A 22,781-nucleotide genomic window follows, 5' to 3' on the forward strand; every position below is an offset into this window, starting at 1 on the left:
CTGCCTTGATTGGAAGGACTCTTAACTATCTTTAGAAGCCTAAGGTGTCTGCCCGAGATGAGAATAAGGCCTTATTTAAAGTTTGGCGGATGAGATACTCCACTGAAAACGTGACCGGTATCCCGTCCGCCAAATTACAACCACATTTTAGTCTATGGCACTCGTAATATGGTGGAGGGGATATCTGTCACGTTTTGATGACATATCTCACCCACAAACCCTAAGTAAGGCCTCAAGTCATTTGTTTGGAGACATTGGCAGGAACAAACTCTATAAAATGTTGTTGGAGACTGTGTATTTGTGGTGCACTTTCACTGTGGTTATTGTTCTGCTAGTACTGCTGGAACTATCATCACATTGAGGTAATGGATTCCACTCTACAGCCCCAGTGACCACTGAGGCACAACCACTTACTGTTCCTGTGCAAAGAGGTCACTGCTTGAAGCAAGAATGTGCTTCAGCGGCACAATGCTTTCTCAAGATGCAACTTGCCATTGCTTCCAATGTGATCTGAGCATTAGGAGTGTATGGGGGTCAGTGTTCTGTATTGTGTGAGGCCAGAATGTTGTTCTCCTTATAATAGAAGCAAGGACCCATTATTACTTCATTGTGCGATTCTGCTGCAGGCATGGTAGCATCGAAGAGCGCATGTGTATCTATATGTTGCTCATCCAACCTAAAATGTGCAACCTTCATGTGTTTCTGCATAACGGGAGCTTGAGTGTTACTAGAAGTTCATGTGCCAGAGCTGCTCATAGAGAACGCAAATATGTCCATGATATAGTGGTTTAAGTTCTCCATGTGTGCGGCAGCATCCTGTATCTCCTTTGTGGTGCTTTATGGAACATGTCTTGGTGCTTGTGCTGGCCTCAGACTGCCCAGTCTCCCAGAAGGCATAGAAGTGTTGGATGAGCAGAATACCTTCCTGATGTCAGGGGTGTGGAATTGTTGAAAATGTGTACTTGCCTAATGTACCAAATGCTACAGAAACCTCCTTGCCATGGAAAGAAATCCACTTGTCCCATCCTCTGCCTAATCCAATGGGCTGCCACAGATGCATTACTAGTTTAGTGCCGCTTTCCATGAAACCCTGTTTACCTTAGCCCTTGTCTTCCAAGCACCCAGTGATTAACCATGCAAATGCTTACAGTAACCTATTAATACACACCTCTCTTACTTTATATGTGGCAGGCTGACTTCCTTTTGCCGTACCATAGCTCCATACCACTTCTACTTGCTTTGTCATAATGTTCAACGTTCTTTTTTTCTGTATACTATGGGATTCATCGGCTTCCCCACATCTTTTACCACCGCTTTAATGTGCCTCCTTTATTCACTTCAGGATTTATTACCCTTCCACTTTAATCTATTACTCAACTCCAACACACTTCTGTCAGAAGCTTTTAACTCCCATGCGCTCCACTTTCAACACATGCTGAGAGTGTCTTTATTTGTGAGTTGTGCTTGTCTAACCGAGGGGTTATCAGTGGCTCCATCTTCCATTCCTATCATCCACCAGTAACCCCGCACATGCTATGATGAACTCCACATGTCAAACTTGGTGAGGCTCAATGATCCCACAGGTGCAGAATATGTAAAATGAGAATGATAAACATGTTTAATAAGGAACACACCCTTGCAAATAAGATTTCAGGATGCCTCGGTGTTGAAACAATGTGCAAATAGAATAAAGCTGGGGCAGGAGGTGAGCTTTTAGCCTGTAAAGCAGGTGGAGAGAGAAGTATGTTAAGTGGAGACAGTGGAAACTGTGCATAGTGGACTGCTTGGGCTGGTCATGGAGGACAGAGCCGCGACCAAGGTGCATCATGCAGGGCAGGGATGAGAGTGTCCAGGTCAGCACAGCTCTGGCTGAATCAGTAAGTCTCTAGCCATGAACATGAATCTGGCACTAAGGATCACCCGTGAGAGTCGAGCTGGAAAAAGAAGAGTGACAGAATATCCTCTTGTGCACTAGTCAAAGGGAGATCCAGCAGACTCATAGAGTATGAGGACTGGAAAGAAACGGGCTCAGCACACCCATGCAGCCAGACATGGACTCTGCGACAACCGAAGGGGCATTTAGGGAGCTCCCAGGAGGATCCTGAAGGGTGCATTAAAGGAACAAGAGCCTGGCAAACGGCAAGGGTAGAGCCACTGGGAGGACACTGGGAAACCGTAGTGAAAGGCGACATGAGAGAGGATGAAGCAGAGCGTGTGCATTGTCTCCATGAGGGGCAGAAGTCCTCAGGGCATGGGGAAAACAAGGCTCTTAAGGGATATGGATATGTGTGTGTATGTGTATATGTATATACATTTTTTTTGTAAGCATGCAGATGATTGAGTGTAGGGCAAAGCAGAGTTTCAGGATGTCAAAATCCTGGAACATAGGGAGATATGACTAGGCAGGCCAGGGGGTAGACCAGAGTGTTTTCTTATAGCCCAAGAAAGCGTGGTGCAAAAGGGAAGAGACAGACGGCCAAGAAGACTCAGTGAGTTAAGTCTCACCGCTGACATTGGATGTGATCTGCAGGCCACAAACTCAAATCCTTCCCAAGACAGTACATGGAGTAATAGCAATAAAGAACAATTGTGTTAAATGAACACTACAAAATAAAGAACATGTAATTGGTATTATTATTAATGATGATCTCGAGGAAGATGGGCGAGCAGCTGTACCGGGGAAAGAATGGTTGTTGGAAAACGAGGCAGCATCTGTGAGGCCTGCACATATAACATGACTACATATGTCCTTTACTGGGAACCAAACACCCAATTGTAGCGCCTGACTCTCAGAGGGTAGCATTGCAGAGCAGTCTGAGGCTTACTCAAGGGAGGTGGTGTGGGCTAGTAATCGCCATTTGCAGGTGCACAAAAATAACACTCAATAATTGATTGTCCAGTCTGTACTTTGCTTTATAAAAGTAAGAGTACATTTATTAAACACACACACTACTCAATACTATGCACCAATATACAAATATACATAAGCTGTTGGAATTACTTTGTGACATTGCATAACATCTCCACCCCTCCCGCAAAGGTGGGGTGGGGTCTAGTACCACCACTCCCATGTATGCACATCAACTTGCCCACAATGCAGATAGTTGAACATAACCTGGAGCGAGGGCCCTGCGCACTGGCACCATCCCAGTGGCGACCCACCCCATTACCTCAACAAGCATTAAAAAGGGGTAAACCTGCCTTGGTGACACATGACCCTGACTGAGCATCTCCTACTGACCATAAAGTATGCACCTCTATATGTTAAGGGCTAGCAGTCTGGGGTCTTCACCTAAGCGCAGCAGCAAGAATCCATGTTTACGCACACTTTAGAATGACAGTACTCATCACCTTGGTTGATCATTTGAATGCATTGCAATTACAGCCCCTAAAGGCATCAAAGATTAAATCACAGGATTGCGCATATACAGCCAGACACCCTAGCAGGACTGTCTGGTAACATAGCCCCACTTGGCTTATGACATCTCCTTACACATGTGACTTACAGTCCCTTCAAAAGAAGTACTCCTGGCAACTACCCTTCTCCTGCAGTGTGCCTCTTCACTTTAAAAGGAATCACAGGTAAAAGCATGGGATTACGTAAATACAGCCAGACCCCCTAGCAGGAAGGTCCAGCAACATAACTCCATTTAGCTTAACATCACTTTACACAGGTACTTCACTTTACACATGTGACTTTCAGTCCACCTAAAAAGAAATAACCAATAGTAAATGCATTTCGGTGCAATTACACCACTTCACCTCCAGGGGATGCCCTTCTCCAGACATCCCCAACTCAGCCCTTCACTCCATGATGCACTTCATAGTACACCCTCAGCTGTAGAACATAAGTTCCAGCCTAGAAGGTGTTAAAGGCTGGCTGAGCCCTTGAGGGGTTATTCTTTCAGATGCCCCGTGAAATTTATGGGTGGACTGTTCTTCTTTATGCTGGGGGAGGCTGCGGTGCTCCTGCAGCCCCCCTGCACCCCTTTTCACACATGAGGGTGACCCCCTCCTCTGGGGGCCACCAGGCACCAAAACTGCAGATTTTTTCGTGCGGGGGGGGGGGGGGGAGACTGCGCTTCTCCAGCAGCTCCCCCAGCACCTTTTCACAAGTGAGGGTGACCCCCCCCCCTCCTCTGGGGGCCACAAAGCACCAAAACGGCAGATTTCCAAATGCCTGGCGAGGCATTATGGGGCGCTTCATGCTCCTCTTTACCAGCCCCAGCCCCTGGGAACACTCTCCTCCGCCCTCGGGGTCTCTGATTCAGCAGGGTGCTGTCTTCACTGGCTCCCTGCGCCAGCCTTTCGCCTGGCTCTCCTACGTGGCCTCTCTTCTTCCTGCGCAGAGGCCACTGCTCCTGCACACCGGTCCTGGGCTCTTCTTTTAGTGCCGTTAGGGTCCTGGGGGCAGTCAGGGGGTCTCTCCTTCCAACTGCCCATTGCGCCAGGCTCCAGTACCTTCAGCCTCAGCAGACCACACCCCAGAGAGCTTCTCTTCCTGTGCAAGCACTTTTTAAAAGTTGAGTAGGGGGCTGGCAGGAAGTCCCTGTTGGTCCTATCAAACAGCGACACATCACTTTCCTGCCCCTGCTCCCTCCTTCTTGTCCAGCCTCTTGGTTTGTAAAAAATGGCGTCGTCCAGTATCTCTGGCCACATGGCCTCTGAAACCCAACTCCTTCCCTCCTTGGTGCAGCCTGGTGCCTGGCACCTAGTGATGGCTGAGTCTGTAGCCCCACCCATCATCTCTTCATGGAGAGGAGGCCCTCGCTTGTGGAAGAAAGGTTATCAATCCATCCAGCTGAGGTCAGCCCTCAGCCTGGGTCTGGTCATGGCTGGCTCAGAGAAATATGACAGTTCTGGATGACCCAAAAGCAGTACAAATATGACTTTGGACTCTGCAGAATACTTATTTTCACATTCGCTACATTGGACTTAAGTGCGTCTCTGGAATCTGTAGGCCTAACGGAAGTTAATCTAGCCATGGGCCCCACATCCCCATAGGGGAATAATGAAGTGAAAACACAGTAAAACACACTGACTTTCCCTGGCATGTTTCTTTTCAGTGTATAAAGCCTATTCCATGTCACCACCCTATACTGCATAAGTCCTGCCACACCATTCATTTTGTAGCTGCTCCTGGACTGCGCACGCTAGGAATCTCCCCTGCGCAGCCCGTACACGTGTGCACACGCATGTACACATGTGTCTGCATGTAACCAGCCCGGTGTCCCTTACTCCAGCTGCTGAGCAGTGGCCTGGTCAAGCCAGGGGAACACCAGTAAAATCCCCATGCAGTCTCTTACATCCTGAGTTCACTGTGGGTGAGTACCAACTTATGAGGCCCCCCCCACAGTAAAAGCTCAACAATTAGGTGCTCAAAAAGCGAAAAATCCGGGCGGCCCATAGTGTCAGAACCACCTTCTGACACACGCCGCGCCCAGCTGTTTCCTACAGGGAAGAAGTAGCCACTCTACATGGGTACACTTCCCGTAGTCAGCGATAACTAGTTATAAGGGGTTCTGACCAGACCCCCCTTACTGACCAGTTATCCGCTTAGACCACCTACTTCTCCCATCCATGAAATCTCCACCCATGACAGAGATCCCAGACTACCCTAAGAACCCTCCGGGCTCTAGGTTAGATACCTCTAGGTCCCTCATGGTCTACATGGACTCAGCCTAACTAGGCTCACCTTTGCCCTTGGGCATGCAACACTATGCCTACCACTTCTCCGGACAAGGGTCCAGTGCCTCAGCACCGATGCGGTCTTCTGGGATAGGTCTAAATCCCATCCCCTGGGTCACTAGCTGGTCTCCCTTCCAGAGTTTGTTCCAACCAGTACCCTCTCTCCGTTTGGTCCTTGCACCCCAAAGATGCAACCTCTCTGGACCCTCACCCTGCCGCTGAGGTCATTCTGCTGCCACCACCCTTTCGGGATGACTGTCTTCCCTAAAGAAAGCACAGCCACTTGTGCTTCCCCACACAGAAAAGCACCCTTTGGCCACTGGCCTGGCTCCCTGATAGGACCTCAGACTGGCCTCACCACCACACTGGCAGTGCCAGGGAGGAACACTGAGGGTGCCTCATCAGACATCCTACAGCTCATTCCCCCCGTCAGTAGCTCCACCCGGAAACTACCCCGGGAACCTAGACCCCTTCCTTGTTCTCCGCTGCGAGAACAGGGCCTATGTACCCTTCCCTCCGAGAGGTGCGCTCTCCTCCCGGGGTACCCTTAGAGAGCCTGTGGGTCCCGAGTTAGCTAGAACCATGCCCACCTCTCATGGCTCTCCCCGGTCTCCCTGCAGCGCCTTGGGAGACCGCCCAGGGACCTACATGGTCCCTGGATGGCCTGCACCACCCCTTTTGAAGAGCAGGGTCCCTTCACTTAAGATAGGCCCTACCTGCTTTCAGGGTAGTACTACCACTCTCAACCCGGGATCCTAAAGATCCCGGCTAGGCCTGCACCACCCCTTCGCGAAACACAGGGTCCCTTCACTTAAGATAGTCCCCACCTGTGTTCAGGATGGTACTACCTGGCAGAAGTCCACCTCCTACCTCGCACTAGGGGAACACCCCCATGCTCCTGGTCCTTGGGTCCAAGTCCCACAGGACCTACCTGACTGGTTACCGGCTAGGCATCGCCCCAGCCACCACTTCAGGTTCCCTCCACCAGCTCCTGGTCCTGGGGTTCAAGTCCCACTGGACCTACCGGACTGGTCACCGGCCACCCGACCCTGACCCCTCAGGGTCCACTGCTAACCCTTTCCATGGAAACTAGGGAGCACATCGCCCCCACTCAGATCTCTACTGGGTCAGTTACCTAGCCCACCTAGGGGCTATCACTACACACCATCACTAGAGAACTACCCTCCTTGGGGGCCACCTACCACCAGCGGCCACCCCTGGGTTGCTCACCTCCCCACCAGTTAACCTGGGGGACCTGCCGGACACTCAAGTCTACCACACCCTCCTCCCACATTTGGATAAGTTTCTTGGGGTCCCCCACCATGGGAACCCCTTGGGCGCTACTACCCGGGGTAAAGAAACCTCCTGCCCCACCCTTCCAGTGGTTTTGGCCATTAGCAAGACACTTCCAGTGGGGGAAGGATATCTGGGGCCCCTCCTGTGGAAACCCTCCCTGCCCTTAAAAAGCGCGGGAACCTCCCAGGACCCCTACTTCTCCTGTCCCCTTGAAGGTCAATCCACCCCTACACCCCCACCTGTGATGTAGGTATCAGTTGCTGTCCCTATCTCTTGAGGAGACACCCTCCTCATGCAGGTGTAGTGTATGTAGTGTTAGGGTTCAAAGTTGTACAATATGGCTTAGAACATTTGTATGCAATCATTTCCTGGAAAGCACCATCCCGCTAGCACATTATAATCAACATAGCGCGGTCATATCAACACAGCTTACATTTAGACCATAATAACTTCACATGACACATATGGGCCCGGGGCTTTCCTTTCCCATACCTTTAGTTCACATAACCAAAACGTTGAACCTTTCTCAGAGCCTTGCGCTCTTCCATTTGCTCATTACTGCATGGGTAATGTGTGGCAAAACTGGACTTATCAAATTCTATAAATGCACACCAGAATGGGATACTATGTTTCCCGCCGCTAGACACCAATGTTGGAAAACGAGGCAGCATCTGTGAGGCCTGCACAAATAACATGACTACATTTGTCCTTCACTGGGAACCAAACACCCAATTGTAGCGCCTGACTCTCAGAGGGTAGCGTTGCAGAGCAGTCTGAGGCTTACTCAAGGGAGGTGGTGTGGGCTAGTAATCGCCATTTGCAGGTGCACAAATTGTGCACCTGCAAATGGCGATTACTAGCCCACACCACCTCCCTTGAGTAAGCCTCAGACTGCTCTGCAACGCTACCCTCTGAGAGTCAGGCGCTACAATTGGGTGTTTGGTTCCCAGTGAAGGACAAATGTAGTCATGTTATTTGTGCAGGCCTCACAGATGCTGCCTCGTTTTCCAACAATGGTGCTCTAAGAATTAGCAAGAGAACGAAAGGCCACAGATTATGGCGCACACAGCAAAGGAGAAGTGCAAGGATAGATGATCTAAAGATGAAAGGTGAGCCGTTTACTCCATTGAGGGAGCAATGGGAAGGCTAGAGCCCCTGCTTCTGCTGCATAGAATTAGGGTAGAAAAGGAGAGAGGCAGATCAGCAAACTGGCAGGTTTGGGCAGTGAGTTAATGCTTACCGCTCACATGTCATTTGATCTGCACTCATGACCTAGCATCCTGCATGAGAAACTCTTCTTTCCATCCCTCTGATGTCCGTGAACTGAGTACAATTTTAATCAAGCAATAGTAACATCTATTATTTACAGTGGTTGGAAACTGCGTGAATATGATATGAAGCATTATAAAAAGAACACTATCTGTATTAATACCGAGGAACACGAGGATGGCAAAGCAGTACTACTCAGAAAATAACTGTAGTATAAGAGAGGAACGGTCTGCCCCACAGCAAGGTTACAGAGGTATAGTGAAACATTAGGGGAGATGGGTGTGTGAGAGCAAGGGTCTCCCCCATAGTAAGAGTACAGAGGTATAGTGAAACACTAGAGGAGGAAGGTGTTGGACAGCAAAGTTCTGCCCCACAGCAAGGGTACAGATGTATAGAGAAACACTAGGGGAGGAAGGTGTGGGAGAGCCTAGGCCTGCTCCACATCAAGGGTACAGAGGTATAGTGAAACACTAGGGGAGGAAGGTGTGGGAGAGCCTAGGCCTGCCCCCACATCAAGGGTACAGAGGTATAGTGAAACACTAGGGGAGGAAGGTGTGGGAGAGCCTAGGCCTGCCCCACATCAAGGGTACAGAGGTATAGAGAAACACTATGGCAGGAAGGTGTGGAAGTGACAGAAATGGGTGAAGGGGGGTGTCAAGGGCAGACACACTAGAGGATGAGTTGGAAACAAAGGAAGCAGAAGAAACTTAAAAGGCGCGCTGACCACAAAGTACAGCGCCACAGAAGAAGTGCACAGGGGTGGGGGTGGTCTGAATCTCAGTACCCAGGTAGAGTGGCAGACTAAACCGGAGCTACACTGAGGCAAGCTAGAAAGGAGAAGAGGCACATGGGCAAGATGACTCTGAAACTTAAGACTTGCACGGACATCTAGCGTGACCTGTAGATCTCCTCTCTCCTTTTCATTCTCCGGAGGTTAATAAATGTAGTGTCATTCAATTCAGCACTGTGAAGAACTCTGAGAATAAAAATGCATCAGTACTGTTGTTGTTGTTGTGGAAAGAGGAGCCAATCTGGTTGGATTGTGCGAGACCGAACCTGCATACATGTGAGAGATGGGTAAAGAAAGCACCAAGTGAGAAAAGGAGACTGGCTTGGGTGGGGAGCTGGAAAAGGGCACTGGTACTGCGCAGAAGTGCTGCACTGAATTCAACGAAAGGGAACAGACTGTCGGTAGATGTACTAGGGTGTAAAGGTGCAGACTGGGGAATAAGATGAATATTACAATTAGTGCAGGAACCCAAATATTGGACCCAAGTTAGATCTTAATTAGAATTGAACTTCTAAACCACACCAGATAAACACATTAAAGAGTGCAGGGAGTGTGCTCTGTACGGGGACGAGGAGGAAGGGAATATAGTATGGTCTTGCCTTAAGTGATTGGTGTTAGAAAAAAGCAGTGGCAATGAGAAGTGACTGGTTACGAGGTAGACTAGAGCAATCATGGAAAGGCATCTCTAAGACTAGAAAGAGAAGAAGGATGTAGATGGGATATCCAGTTCGCCAAGAGCTCGACGGCAACCTACAGAGAAAGTAAAAGGCGTCTGGTAACTGACAGGCAAAGTAGGAGCATGGTAAGGTGGTTCCATCCCCCATGCTGCCTGCACAGGCAGTAAAAGTAAAACAAATATGATAAATCGACTATCTGCCCGTCCGCATCTCGCATACCTTGAAATGCCTGGAAATGTCAATCTCGCCACTGGGTCGCACAACTGGCTATCATGTTGCACAACTGCAATTTTGTTAGAACATGCCACAGGTACTTTCAGCATCAGGGCGAATCGCCTATATGATCTGTTTCTGCCTGCCTGGTGAGCTGTGAGCCTCCGCTCTTGCACTGCTTATCAAGCTTACCTTAATTACTGATGAAATGGTGCATGACTTACTGCCTATGCGACTGCACTAGGTGCACGAGGGCAAATTGAATACACATCAAAACTTCTTGTCCTTGAAAGTAATCCTCATGTCCTGGGTGTCAGGCTATAGGAATTCCACACCCCTGAATTGTACCTGCCTGTGTAAGGTAATATGTTTGTGAAATAGGAAGAACAGTGCATGCTAGGATTAGGGAGAATTTTCTTTTTGTTTAAACATCTTTTTATTAAACAAGCTCAAGTTAAATACATCCTTTGCAAAGATATCTGCATGTCAAAAAAATTGTCAAGTTTGTGGAACATTTGCTAGATACAAAAACATTGGTTTACTCCTCCAGAGCCTCCTGAGGATCCACCATAGGGGTTCCTGCGTGTAGTACCAACTTTACATATATGTGAGACAGGAGAAATCAATTATACATCCATTTTTACTATGTACATTTATGGGCATTTCAACTCCCACTGTAGTTGCGCCAAGGAGTCCAGACCTTCTTCCATTTCTTAGTACAACCCCTACTCTTGTACAAAATTTCTTCCGCACGCTGGCAGCAGTCTAAATCTTTTTCCCACTCCCTGGCCAATGGTGGCTGGACAGCGCCCTACAGTCTAGCAATGTTGTGCTTTGCTACGCCCGCAGCCAGTGTCAACCAAATATTCATATACTTGGCCTTTTCTGAATGCCCCTTAATCAACAGGAGCAACTCCCTTGCATCCAGCGTAACGTCCACATTCGTTACTTTTGCCATTACCTTCGTAATCTCCTGCCAAATGGGGACTATCTTGGGACATTCCAAATTGGATGTGGATGAATGAACCTTCCTGCTGGCAACCCCTGGCACAAAGCGACGTCAGCGCTCTCCCCCATTTAAACAGCTTGGTGCGTGGATAATATGTATGGTGTAGCACTTTTAACTGCACCAGCCGAAATCTTGATCGTATAGCTATTTCTCGACGGCCTTGGAGCGCCTCCGTCCACTCCTGGTCGTCTATATTACCCACGTCTTCCACCCAGGCTGCTCTAAGGGCTATGAAAGGGTCTGGCTTATTATTTATAAGTTTACGATAGACCTGAGATGTGGCTTTCTCAGGAGTAGGGACTGCCAGAAGTCTATCCTCCAAAGGGAAATGGTCTGGGATACTCACCTTGCTGTATATGGCTGCGCTAGGCGTGCATGAGTCTCAGGTAGGAGAATCTTTGAGTCGGGGTCAAACTGTATTCCTGCTGCAGATCTTCAAACAACAAATGTGTTCTGTTCCACAATTCATCTCCCAGCTTTTCTATTCCTATTGTCTGCCAACTTTTGAGGCCACCCAGTGCCTTTACTTCTTTCAACGGGTCCCCTACCCACAGGGGTGTCGTGCTTGTCAATTTGCCCCGCCATCCCAATATTTTGTTCGCTTCCTTCCAACATGCCACCACTGTTGTGGTATGTCTAGTCCACGCAGGTCACTCCTCTTCTGCATTGAGAAGCGACTCGCAGTCCCCTCCCGACATCGCTATTCTGTCCCCTCTATAAGCCAGCTCATTTCGGTCTGCGAACACCCAGTCGTTAATGACCATTAGTTGTGAGGCGAGGAAGTACAGCTTTATGTCCGGAACTGCAAGACCACCATCATAGACTCCTCTTTGCCCAAAGCTATTCTAGATGTTCCTCCATGCCACAACAGTGTCCGGACGTCCTGTGCTAATTGCCCAAATATCGTCGAGGGGATTGGATACGGAGAATTCTGCAAGATGTATAAGAGACGAGGCTAGGACATCATCTTGTATAATGCCGCTCTGCGCATCAACGACAACGGCACGGCGACCCAATGTTGTACGTCTGCATGTAATCTCTCTATTTGAGGAGTAAGATTCCACTCCTGAAATAACTGCTGGTCTCTGCTGCCACCGGGTCCTCACATTTTGCAGGCAACCGCAGGGGGAGGGCCAGACAGGGGGAAAATTACAGATTTGGCCCAGTTTATGGAGAATCCCGAGTAACTGCCAAAAAGTTCGAATATATGCGGCACTCGTGCTATCGAATAGTAGAGCAGTGCAAGGTATAGAAGTACATCGTCCGCGTCTTCTCAACACCCTGGCGTTGCTATACCCCAGATCATAGGGTCTGTTCTGACCCAGTGCACCAGTGGCTCTAGAGTCAAAGCAAATAACAGGGGCGACAGTGGACAGCCCTGTCTCGTGCCTCTCCTCACTTGGAACGGTCTGGACAACATGCCATTAACCCACACACGGGCAAGCGTGCCACAGTATAACAACTTCACCCAGCTGCAGAAGGTGGGACCAAAACCCAGTTTAGTGGGGCCCGCAAACAGGTAAGGCCACTCTATACTGTCGAAGGCCATTAAGGCGTCCAGTGCTACAAAGCCGTCTGTTGCATGTCTGGGTCTTTGGTAAGATGAAGGACTTCGTACAACCTATGCAGCTTATGGCAAGTACTTCTGAGTGGCATGAATCCGGATTGGTCTATATGCACAAAAATTCTAATGATGGGCACTAGCAGCTTTGCTAAGACTTTGACCAGGACTTTTGACTCCACGTTAAGCTTAGAAATTGGCTTGTATGAGTTACATTTGTCTGGCAGCTTGCCTGCCTTATGAATGACTGTAATCGCTGCTGCTCGCTGATCCACTGGCAGCTGCCCCTCCTCGTATGCTTCAATAAACATGCTTTGCAGTGGAGCCGTCAGCTTGGATGCTAAGTATTTGTATAGTTCGACTCGGAGGCCATTTGGACCAGCCGCCTTTCCTGATTTTAGGGCGGTCAATGCCTCTGACAATTCCTCCGGCAAAAGGTCAGTGTCTAAGGCTTCTCTCGACTTCTTTGAGAGGGTTGGCAGTTTAAAGTCACATAGCAACTCATCGCAGTCTCCCTTCGACTTTGTGCATTTCAAAGCGTATAAGCCCTCATAGTAGGAGGCAAAAGCCTCCGCTATCTCTAAATTAGACGAACATAATACACCGGCATTGTCTCTTATTTTGACTACCCATGTCCTCTTTGTCCCTCTTATCTAGCCAAGTTAATAATTTGGAGGCTTTGTCCCCCACATCATACAACCGGTGCTGTGATGCTAAGGCGTAGGCCCTTGCCTTGCCATCAGCCAACGCTCTCAATTCTCTTTGACGTAAGACCAGCTCATGTTTCCCGTCTAAATTCCTCCCTGACGTGATATCCCTTCCGATACGCTTTATTTCGTCTTCGAGTGTCCTCATTTGCACGGCTTCCTCTTTTTCTTACCCCCTATAATTGCCTGGCCTGACCCCTTAGTACGGTTTTGGTAGGCTTCCGACAGGGTCCGGTGTGACTCTACTGATCCAGTGTTTTCGTGGAAATAAAGTTCCGTTTGCTCATGGAGCTTTTTTTTAGTCCGGGGATGGTGCAGCTGCCAAGGATCTATATTAGGGAACTGTACTCTATTAGTCGCTGGTCCCACAACCCGAACACCCAACCGGTAATGATCAGAGATGCCCCTTGCCATAATTGCAGGGGTGCAAACGCCACTCATGCTGTCCAGATGTGTAAGCAAATGGTCTATTCTTGAATAGGAGGCATGTCTCGCCGAATAGTAAGTGTACTGCTTAACTTGCGGATTATACACTCGCCAGAGGTCAGTCAGGCCCATGGCAGTCACAAATCTGGCGAGAGCCTGCTCTCTCCCCTGACCCGTCTGCGATGTAGAACGATCCAGCTCTGGGTCCAGGACCGCATTAGCATTGCCTCCCATCAGAAGAGTGCTCTTGGGTAATCCTACCAAAATAGAACTTATCTTGGGAAAAACCACCGTCTGCAACCTCGGAGGGACATAGAACGAACACAGCACTATTGTTTTCCCCTCCCAATGACCCCCGGCTGCTACGCAGCAACCTCCATCATCTGTCCAAGTATTATCAACCGTAAAGAGCAATGTGTTTCTGATCAAGATCCCCACTCCCGTGGCGCTCGATGTGTACCTGGAGTGCGCTATCAAGCGGTACCCAAAACTGTCCAGGGCCTTATAATGACTACCCTTAAGGTATGTTTCCTGTATCATGACTATGTCTGGGGAATGCTGCTTTATATATTGAAGGACCAGCGTTCTTTTAATCTTATTCCCCAGGCCATTGACATTCCAGGTCCAGACCTGGATACTAGCTCCTTCTCCCAGTCCAACCATTATGTCTGCCCTGGATCCTGGAGTGCCTCACAGTCCCTACCCGCCCGTCCCTGACACATATGATGCATTGACAATATTGTACTTGAGCAAATAGTACATAAAAACAAAATTATATAAACAGTACAAACAAATCGCCCAACTCCCCCCTCCCTGCAACCCTGCTCGGTGAGCAATAAACCCCCCACCTCCGAAACCTGCTTGTCGCCCTATAAATGTAATGGAAAAAAACAGTGAGGGGGCGCCAGTCAGCCCCGACTTGTATCTGATCTTATACATAGCTAAACTAAACGTTCCCCAATACTAGAAAGAGAGCTTCTCATGACCGACCATTAATCTGGGGAGTCGCCACAGACCCAAAGAGAATCGCATAACCCCCTAGCTCAATTATACATATGCCAGGCCACCAAGCAGTATACTCCAAGACCCATATCATTACTACCATTTACTCCCCCCTGAAGTCCCGGAGACAGTTTATGTATGGCAGACACTAGGATTAGGGAACATTTTCTATCCTTTTGATTATGGTACCATATCCTAGTGAGAAGAATGTATTACTTCCCCCCTATTCCTTTGTTCATTTGTAAGCTTGACTGTGTTTGGTATCTTTTGCATGGAAAAAAGTGTTTTCACCCGAATCAGGATTCTGAGCTATTGTATTCTTCAGGGTTTCCAAAGGCACATTTCACCACTTAGAATTTAGTGAGCTATATCCATCAAAACAATTCAGAATGGGTAATAAGTATGTGAGAATCGGTGTGGGAACAATTCCTGCAATTATTTCCAATTCCTAAGAGTCAAACTAGCAATAGTGTTTTACTGTCTGAATGAATGTACCCTGTGGTGTCTAAAGTCCTGGATGCAGTTTTACTGCATTAAGAGTCCTGAAACTTTTGTAATAAGGGCATTGGTGTTTTCTTGTTGTGGTTTTGAAGTCACTTTATGGATACTGTTACAAGGCAGTAAATGTACATAACAAACGTACAGGATGCTGTGCGCTCCGGAATCGTGAGGTTTATTTCAGAATGTGAAATTTGTAACAGGAGCCTAACAATGCCGCTATGAACAGATCATCCCCGTCCCCACCAACCATCTTCTCTCGCATTCTCCGGACGAGCTCTGTTTCAGAATCAAGCTTGTACAGAGAATACCACTTACCACATACCTCCCATATATATATTTTCCATACCATTCCAAAGTGTAATTGAAATTGCATAACAATAAACCATAACCAAACTATAAATGGACTAGATGGAAATGTTAATTGAAAATCTAGCAAATTATCATAACCTCTCATGTAAATTTTTTGCTTCCATAAATATCACTAAGATAACATAACACATATATTAATAGAATCTTCATAAATTATCACAATAAACAAAATAGCTCATCCAAACTTTTCACAATTGCCTAAGAAGTTACTTTACCAACCATTCTGACTTTTTGCCATTTTGAAAAATAATCTATTACCACTATACCATAGCACTCTTCTTTAGAAATTACACAAATAGGACCGATAATATCCACACCCAAATTTTGCCGTGACCTCCAAAGGCATTGACTCACTATAGCTAATTGATTATTATTGGAACAGGAAACACAAGATCTCACCCATTTGTCTACCATTAGATCAATTCCTGGCCACCAATACAGTTCTCGCAACCTGTGCCTGATATTGGATATTCAAGAGTGTCCTTCAAGAGATACCAACGGCTCGAGCATTTCCATGCTCCAGATACGGCCGCAGTTAAACCAATGGGCAGGAACGCTCCCACGCTCCAGACACGGCTGCAGAGAAACCAATGGCCACAAGCGCTCCCCCCATGCCAGCAGTCAGAAAAAAAAGTCAGCTGAAATGGGAGATGGAACACAAAATACTTAAATACTGCCCCCAGAAATAAAAAACAATACTAACACCATATGTCCCTACACGTCCAAAGGGCAGCTCAGTGGCAACAGTAGTCGCGCAGACGTTTCTGATGCTCCTGTACACTCCCTGTCGTCATCAGTGTTACAAGGCGGTAAATGTGCATAGCAAACCATACTGGGTGCCGTGTGCTCCTTAATCGTGAGGTTTATTTCTTGATGTAAAAAGTGTAACAGGAGCCTCACAACGCTGCTAAGAACAGATCTTCACCGTTCCAACCAACGGTCTTTCCTCTCACATTCCTTGCACGAGCTCCGTTCCAGAATCAAGCAAGCTCATGTAGAGAATACCCCAGATACATTTTTTTTGTTTTACATCTGTTGTTATAATTGTGCCGACTGGTGTCACCTGTCCGATCAGAGTGACATTGGGATGTGTGCAAGCTCTTTCCATTTAAGCTTTACCTCCACTTTTTGTTTCCATTGCATCTTGTTACCCTTTATGTCTTTAGGAACAGGAAATGGTCAGTAGCAACAAGACTTCAGAAGAGGTGAAAATATTTGTGTTGTATTTGTCTGCATGTATTACTTTCTCTTACTTGAAGGTTTATTAAAAGATGCCATAAGACCCTTAAATGTTCTAACTTGGGTGTGTTTTCCCCACTTCTTGCAAGGTACTCTATCTGCGTAGGCATGGGCCACGCTTATCACAGACACTCATACCAAGGAGACACCTATTGTGAGAGCAAAGACCGAGTTGGAGTGATGGTGTTGCAGCTGGGCTCGAAGTGGGGAAATCTAAATGGGTCTCTGTTCCCAGTATGCCTTCAGTATCTAGTGTGTCACTTCTCTGTGGATATCTGTTCCCTTTTGGTTCCACCTTTTAACAACAGCATGATGTGATTTCCTCCTTCCTCACATGATGTTCTCAGTACAGGTTCCTCACAGTGCCCTATGCTTATCCCTTGCAGGTCTTCCATGTCTGCAGTCTGTCCGGATCCTACCATTTGAAAATCGCTGCTTCTCATTGCTTCTGAATGACCTTGTCCTCGCACAGTTTGGCATCACTGAATGTGGTGGAGAGGCAGTATCTTTGGGCTGCTTGCCCATGAGATTGTCTCCAGATGTTTCATCTCGCATAGTTGATGGGCAGCTCTGCAGGGGCCTTCTGTTTCTGTTGGACAGCTCAGGCTGGATATGTATCCTTTTTGACACATGTAGTGTCAGGTGTTGTGCAGAGCTGTTGAAAAGTCTGTTTTCTCATGCCACTTGGAGTTTGTATATTGCTGCGAATAGATAACTGTCCATGCACAGTTGTGTCTACTTGAGATGAGCAGATGTTTGATAAAATGGATGACATTAGGACGGCTGTATTGGCTGGCTGTGGTTGTGTAAGATCTGCAAATTAGGTAGGCGATATCATATCTTAAAACATCTGCAAAGTTTAGCATCTTGACTAGTTTTTTCCCCTTTAGTAAGTCTACTTGTGTAACATACAGGAAATATTCTATTATGATGCAAATGTATGTGAAAGCCAATAAAATGCATGATGTTTATGGAGTACCAGTAAATAAATAAAATGACACAGCCACCTGCATCAGAGCAACAAAATAGCGGTCCAAGTCCCAAAACTGTAAGCAGTATTCCTGGTGACCTCCTAGGCAACCATACAGAAACAAGCAGGTTGCCACACACCTTAGAGGGACACTCCTTGACATTGTATTATGGTATCTATCTGCATCAAGATTGGCTCTACCTTATAATAATTACCCACAACTCTAAAGTCACAGACGTGCACACAATTTCACATAGCACACACAAACAATTGACCCTTCCCTAAAGGAATGAAAATGAAATCCAAAGCCTAAAGACAAGAAAACTTCATGAAATCGAGAACTTCTCTTAGCTCTGAATTTATGGTGTATCATTTATTGCTTGGGTCTTCTATCCAGTTCCTGTAGAAGTGAGATCCACAGTGCCTTTGAAGAAAGAAACTTCTGCCACTCTTAGATTTCACTTTTATATGGGGAAGCAGAGAAGTCTTTTATCCTGGCTACAAATCGTATGTGCAGGATAGTGTTGCACAGTGTGGTTGGACAGACATTGTTCAGATATTTATATATCCAGGTCTGTTGGTTTAAAGCACATTCAGTCACTGTACTGATATTAAGGATGTTATATTGACCATTGGCTCCATTTGGCATAATTGACTCAATTTTCTGTGCAGATTCTGTGCATAATTGACTTCATTTTCTGTGCTCGCACATAGCTGCAAAGTGGGGAGGGCATGTCTTCACTCTTCACTTGTTGTTTGCTCTTCACCGATCACAGTTAACTGGAACATGTTGTGTGGGATGCGTGCTTGGTAACTTTCACGGAATGTGCAGACTGTATGGCTCTCTCTCAGAGTCAAAATACAGGAGCCTGGCCAGCTTCTGTCTTCACCTTGACACAGACCAGTACGGCCAGCTCGGTTTTCACAACAGAAGAAAGGGGGTGAGGTTTCTAATGTATTAAAGCTGGAACTCTTCGGGAGGGCGGGTAGGAGCTCATTCACAGAGTAGACGTACTGCTGTGAAACAAACGGAACTTGGAATCTCGATCAAACTCCTTCCTGGGCTGTCGAAGGGCTCCTCCAGCTTGAGTTGGCAAGGATGTTGCATGATCGATCGGTGAGGTATTCCTTATTTTATGTACATAATTTCTAAGTTTCTTTGCTACATGCATATATGCTACATTTTATTCTAGTTTTTCACTTGAGTTACTTGATATTTGGGAGTCTGCATTAACTAATATCTTTAGCCTTCTTTTCTAAAATATTGAATTAATAAACATGTCTGTCCCTTTAAATGCACCTGAATTTGTCTTCTTGCCTCGCCTTAAGAGAGGGCTGGGTTTTGTTTAATCGCCTCATCTTTTGGGAGTGCTGTTTAACGTGTGTTGTTTAAAGGTGTAATAGTGCATTAGCCTCCTCTTGGGAGTGCAGGGTCCAGGTGTGTCCTATTGTGTCAAATTACAAGCACTACAGCCACTGATTAGCAGCCATTGGAGAGGAGAGAACTTCTGACCTGCACCTTCTCATACCTAGGCCAGTGATGAGCCAAAGTACTACAGTCTGTGTTTGCTGCAAATGACAAAGGGTGAGATTCATAAAGGCATATTCAGCTGTAAATGTGTTTACGGCTGCAAATGCCTTCATTTACTCCTGTCTGGAATATACAAAAATAATTGTACAGTATTAAACCCCCCAAAAGGGGTGGGGAGTGGGTGGAACAAGGCAAGTTAGCCTTATAAGTTGTGACCATCCACAACTTGTACTGTTCTGGACAATCTAAAAACGACTATTAGTTATAAATTCCTTACCTTACAATTACCTCCAGGTGTCCGACTGCATCAGGAGAAATGTTTCCGTAGCAGTACTCCTGCGCGTCGGTAGGTGGCGTCGGTCGACTCCGCGTTCATCGGCGGCATCATGATCGCCGGAATGACGTCGCTGCGGTCTACTTAGACGCCGCCCCTGCGCAATGACGTCAGTTCTTTCTTTTTCCGCGCCAGCCAGCGCAGATCCGGAGAGAGCGGTATCCTTAGTAATTTTTTGACTTCTTTTTCAACATTTTGTCGACATCTTTTTTGAGTCGTTTGACTCCTGCTGCACGGAGGGATGTCCCATGAATTAACCGGATTCAAACCTTGTGACTTCTGTCACAAACTGATGTCGGTTACGGACCCGTACCTCATGTGCCTTTGGTGGCTGGAGCACAACCACGTCTCGAAGTCGTGCTCCGACTGTCGGTCCATGAACCCGAAGTCTTTGCGGGAGCAGTCCCGAAAGCTTCTGGAGGCCCGGCAGTCAGCTCTGCACCGCTTGAGGTCCCGATCAAGAGGGAGGTCGCGGGACCAGTCGCAGAGTCACCACCACCACTCCTCTTTGAAGTCGAAACACAAGAAGAAGGCGAAGAAACAACGTCACTCTTTGCCTTCTCCCTGTCTGTCGGCCGATGCAACGCGAGATGCCGAAGATCGTCGTCCTTCGACTTCGCCCGAGTCTCTTGAACATGGCCATCGATCCTCTGATCAGACTGCCTTTTCGGGAGGATCTTCTGTCGTAGCAACAGGGGATGGTCCTCCACCTGAACCTGTCCAGTCTCCACCTCCTTGAGTGGAGATTGCGCGGCGACAGTTAACAGCCTTCGACCTTCCTCCTGAAGTCTGTAATGTCATCTTGGCAGCCAGGCGTCCCTCCACTAAAATGGTATACATCTGTAGATGAAACAAATTTGTGGCATGGTGCACAGAAAAGGCTGTGGATCCCCTTTCTGTCCCTCTTTCAGAGGTTCTCCTCTTCATTCCTTCTTTAGCCCAGCAGGGCTCTGCTCTGGGCACACTTAAAGGCTAACTTTCGGCCTTCCTTCGCCTTCCTGATCAGCCTTCTCTTTTCAAGTCCCCTATTGTAAATAGATTTCCAAAGGGCATTACTTGTCTCTTTCCTCCTATTCCTTTCGTAATGCCCCAGTGGGACTTGAATCTGGTTTTAAATTACTTTATGTGTGCTCCTTTCCAGCCACTACATACTTGTCCTCTCAGACTCTTGACTTCAAAGACTGCTTTTCTGGTTGCCATCACCTCTGCCCGCAGGGTGAGTGAGCTTCGGGCTCTTTCTTCTAAGCCTCCTTTCCTTGCTGTTCATCCGGACCAGGTTGTCCTTGGAGCTAGACCTTCGTTTCTTCCCAAAATGGTTACCTCTTTCCACATAGGACAGACTATCACTTTGCCAACCTTCTACCCGCCCCCGCATCTCTCCAAGGAGTAGGAAAGACTCCACTGTCTGGATCCAAAACATGTTTTATCCTTTTATTTGGACCACACAAAACAATTCTGGGTGGACAATCAACTTTGTTGGCTGTGTTGGCGCCAAGAAAGGTTAGGCCGTGCAAAAACGGACCATCTCTAGATGGGTCATCCTTTGTATTAAGATCTGTTATTCCTTGGCGCAAAAGGAGCCTCCAGTAGGACTGCGTGCCCATTCCACCTGGGCGACGGCAGCCACTACTGCTTTGGGACGTGGAGTCCCCCTTAGTGACATCTACCAGCCATTCACATGGGCAGCCTTACAAACGTACTAACAAAGGGAAAGTGAAGAGAGGGTCCTAGGGAAAGAATTTTAAGACCAGCAAGGATTACATCCCCAATTATACTATATACTGAATATAACAAAAATCCTTGAGTCTCAATAGTCTGAACACAAAGTGACAAACACACAGACAACGAGGTTCTGACAGACTCACAACATACTTAACTAAGGGAAGAATCCCTTCAGGATGAAATGCCTCACCCTCCTAGGTGGCATGCTTCATCATTTGGGATTCTCCTCCCAGAGGAAGACCTAGTTCCTCTGGGGGCTACAACCCCCTCTCTGAGAGGGAGGAGCTCAGGGATGTTTTGGTTCCTATTCTAACTGGATTAGTAAATCCTCCAAATGAGAATAGCAATGTGAGTGAGAGTGCAGCGCAGGAAAATAATAAAGGTGAAGTTATGATAAAATTAGCTAGGGAGAACTAAATGTGTTCTTTATTTGGAAGTTCTCGCTGCTAGGATTAAAAACAGTGCACCTGCGGTATGATTTTAAACCGCATGTGTAAGGTGAAAAAGTGAGGTCGACATGTTTCAGCCCTAAAACCCCTATCTCGGGCAAGGCTTTCTTCAAGACCTCAAAGATGCTGCTGCTAAGTGGAAAAAGGTAACAAAAAACATTTTTTTTAACAAACAACAAGGAACCAAATATACTTGCGGTTCCTGGTGTTTAAGAAATGGCAATCCCTAATGTGGGTAGATACAAAAGAGAAAGTCAGTGGCCTAAAACATACAAACATAAGAACAAAGACAATCAGACAGAATAATAGGACAATAAGACCAATGCCTACAATTAGTACCAGCTATGTGTACATATAAACAGGAAGACAATAGTACTTCATACTTACCCGTAACAACTGGGTATGTTGCTTCACCTCAACCTGGCGACGGCTCATGGGAGGGGGCACCGCTCTAAGTAAAAAATGTTATTGAATGTATTTTGAGTGTGCCAGTGTCTATGCACTATGTTAACACAAAATATGTGCAGATCTACAGCGCAATATGCACAATGTACAAAGGGCAGGCTAAACTCTTACTTGGAGAGAAAGTCTAATCAAAGGGTGGCCCAAACGGGCTGGTAGTCAAGGATGGAAAAATAACCTAACAAAAGGCATCTTGCCACAGTTGAGGTACTAGATTTATACAATGACAGAAACAACACGCCCCACAGCCAGTAGCTAAAAAGTACAAGCTCTACCTATGGTGGATGGAGTGTGAATATCCAAGTTTCAATCCATTCGTTCAAATCAGCCTTGCACACGTTCACTAAACATTATTGCCTGGATACTCAAGTCCGGAGAGACTGCTTCTTTGGCCGTTCTGTTCTCCAGGACTTTCTGGTGTGAACTTGGTTCGCAGACCAACCTCCAGGGTTGGTATTGCTGGGGTATCTATTCTAAGGTAAGGAATCTATAACTAATAGTTTCTTTCAGATAAACAAGTTACTTACCTTCGGTACGATCGGTAACGATATATCTGTAAGAGACAT

General features: G+C 47.0%; 1 protein-coding gene across 1 annotated transcript in view; it reads left to right on the forward strand.

The window, feature by feature from the left end:
* The window catches only part of SPG11 (SPG11 vesicle trafficking associated, spatacsin), a 623,940-nt gene that overhangs the window by 60,701 nt on the left and 540,458 nt on the right, over positions 1–22,781 (forward strand). The window contains exon 4 of the mRNA XM_085644681.1: positions 17,134–17,361. Coding sequence (XP_085500807.1) covers positions 17,134–17,361 — 228 coding nt within the window. The remainder of the gene's footprint in view (positions 1–17,133; positions 17,362–22,781) is intronic.

Source organism: Triturus cristatus, chromosome 3_1 (genome assembly GCF_964204655.1).
Source record: "Triturus cristatus chromosome 3_1, aTriCri1.1, whole genome shotgun sequence".
Classification (NCBI taxonomy): Eukaryota; Metazoa; Chordata; class Amphibia; order Caudata; family Salamandridae; genus Triturus; species Triturus cristatus.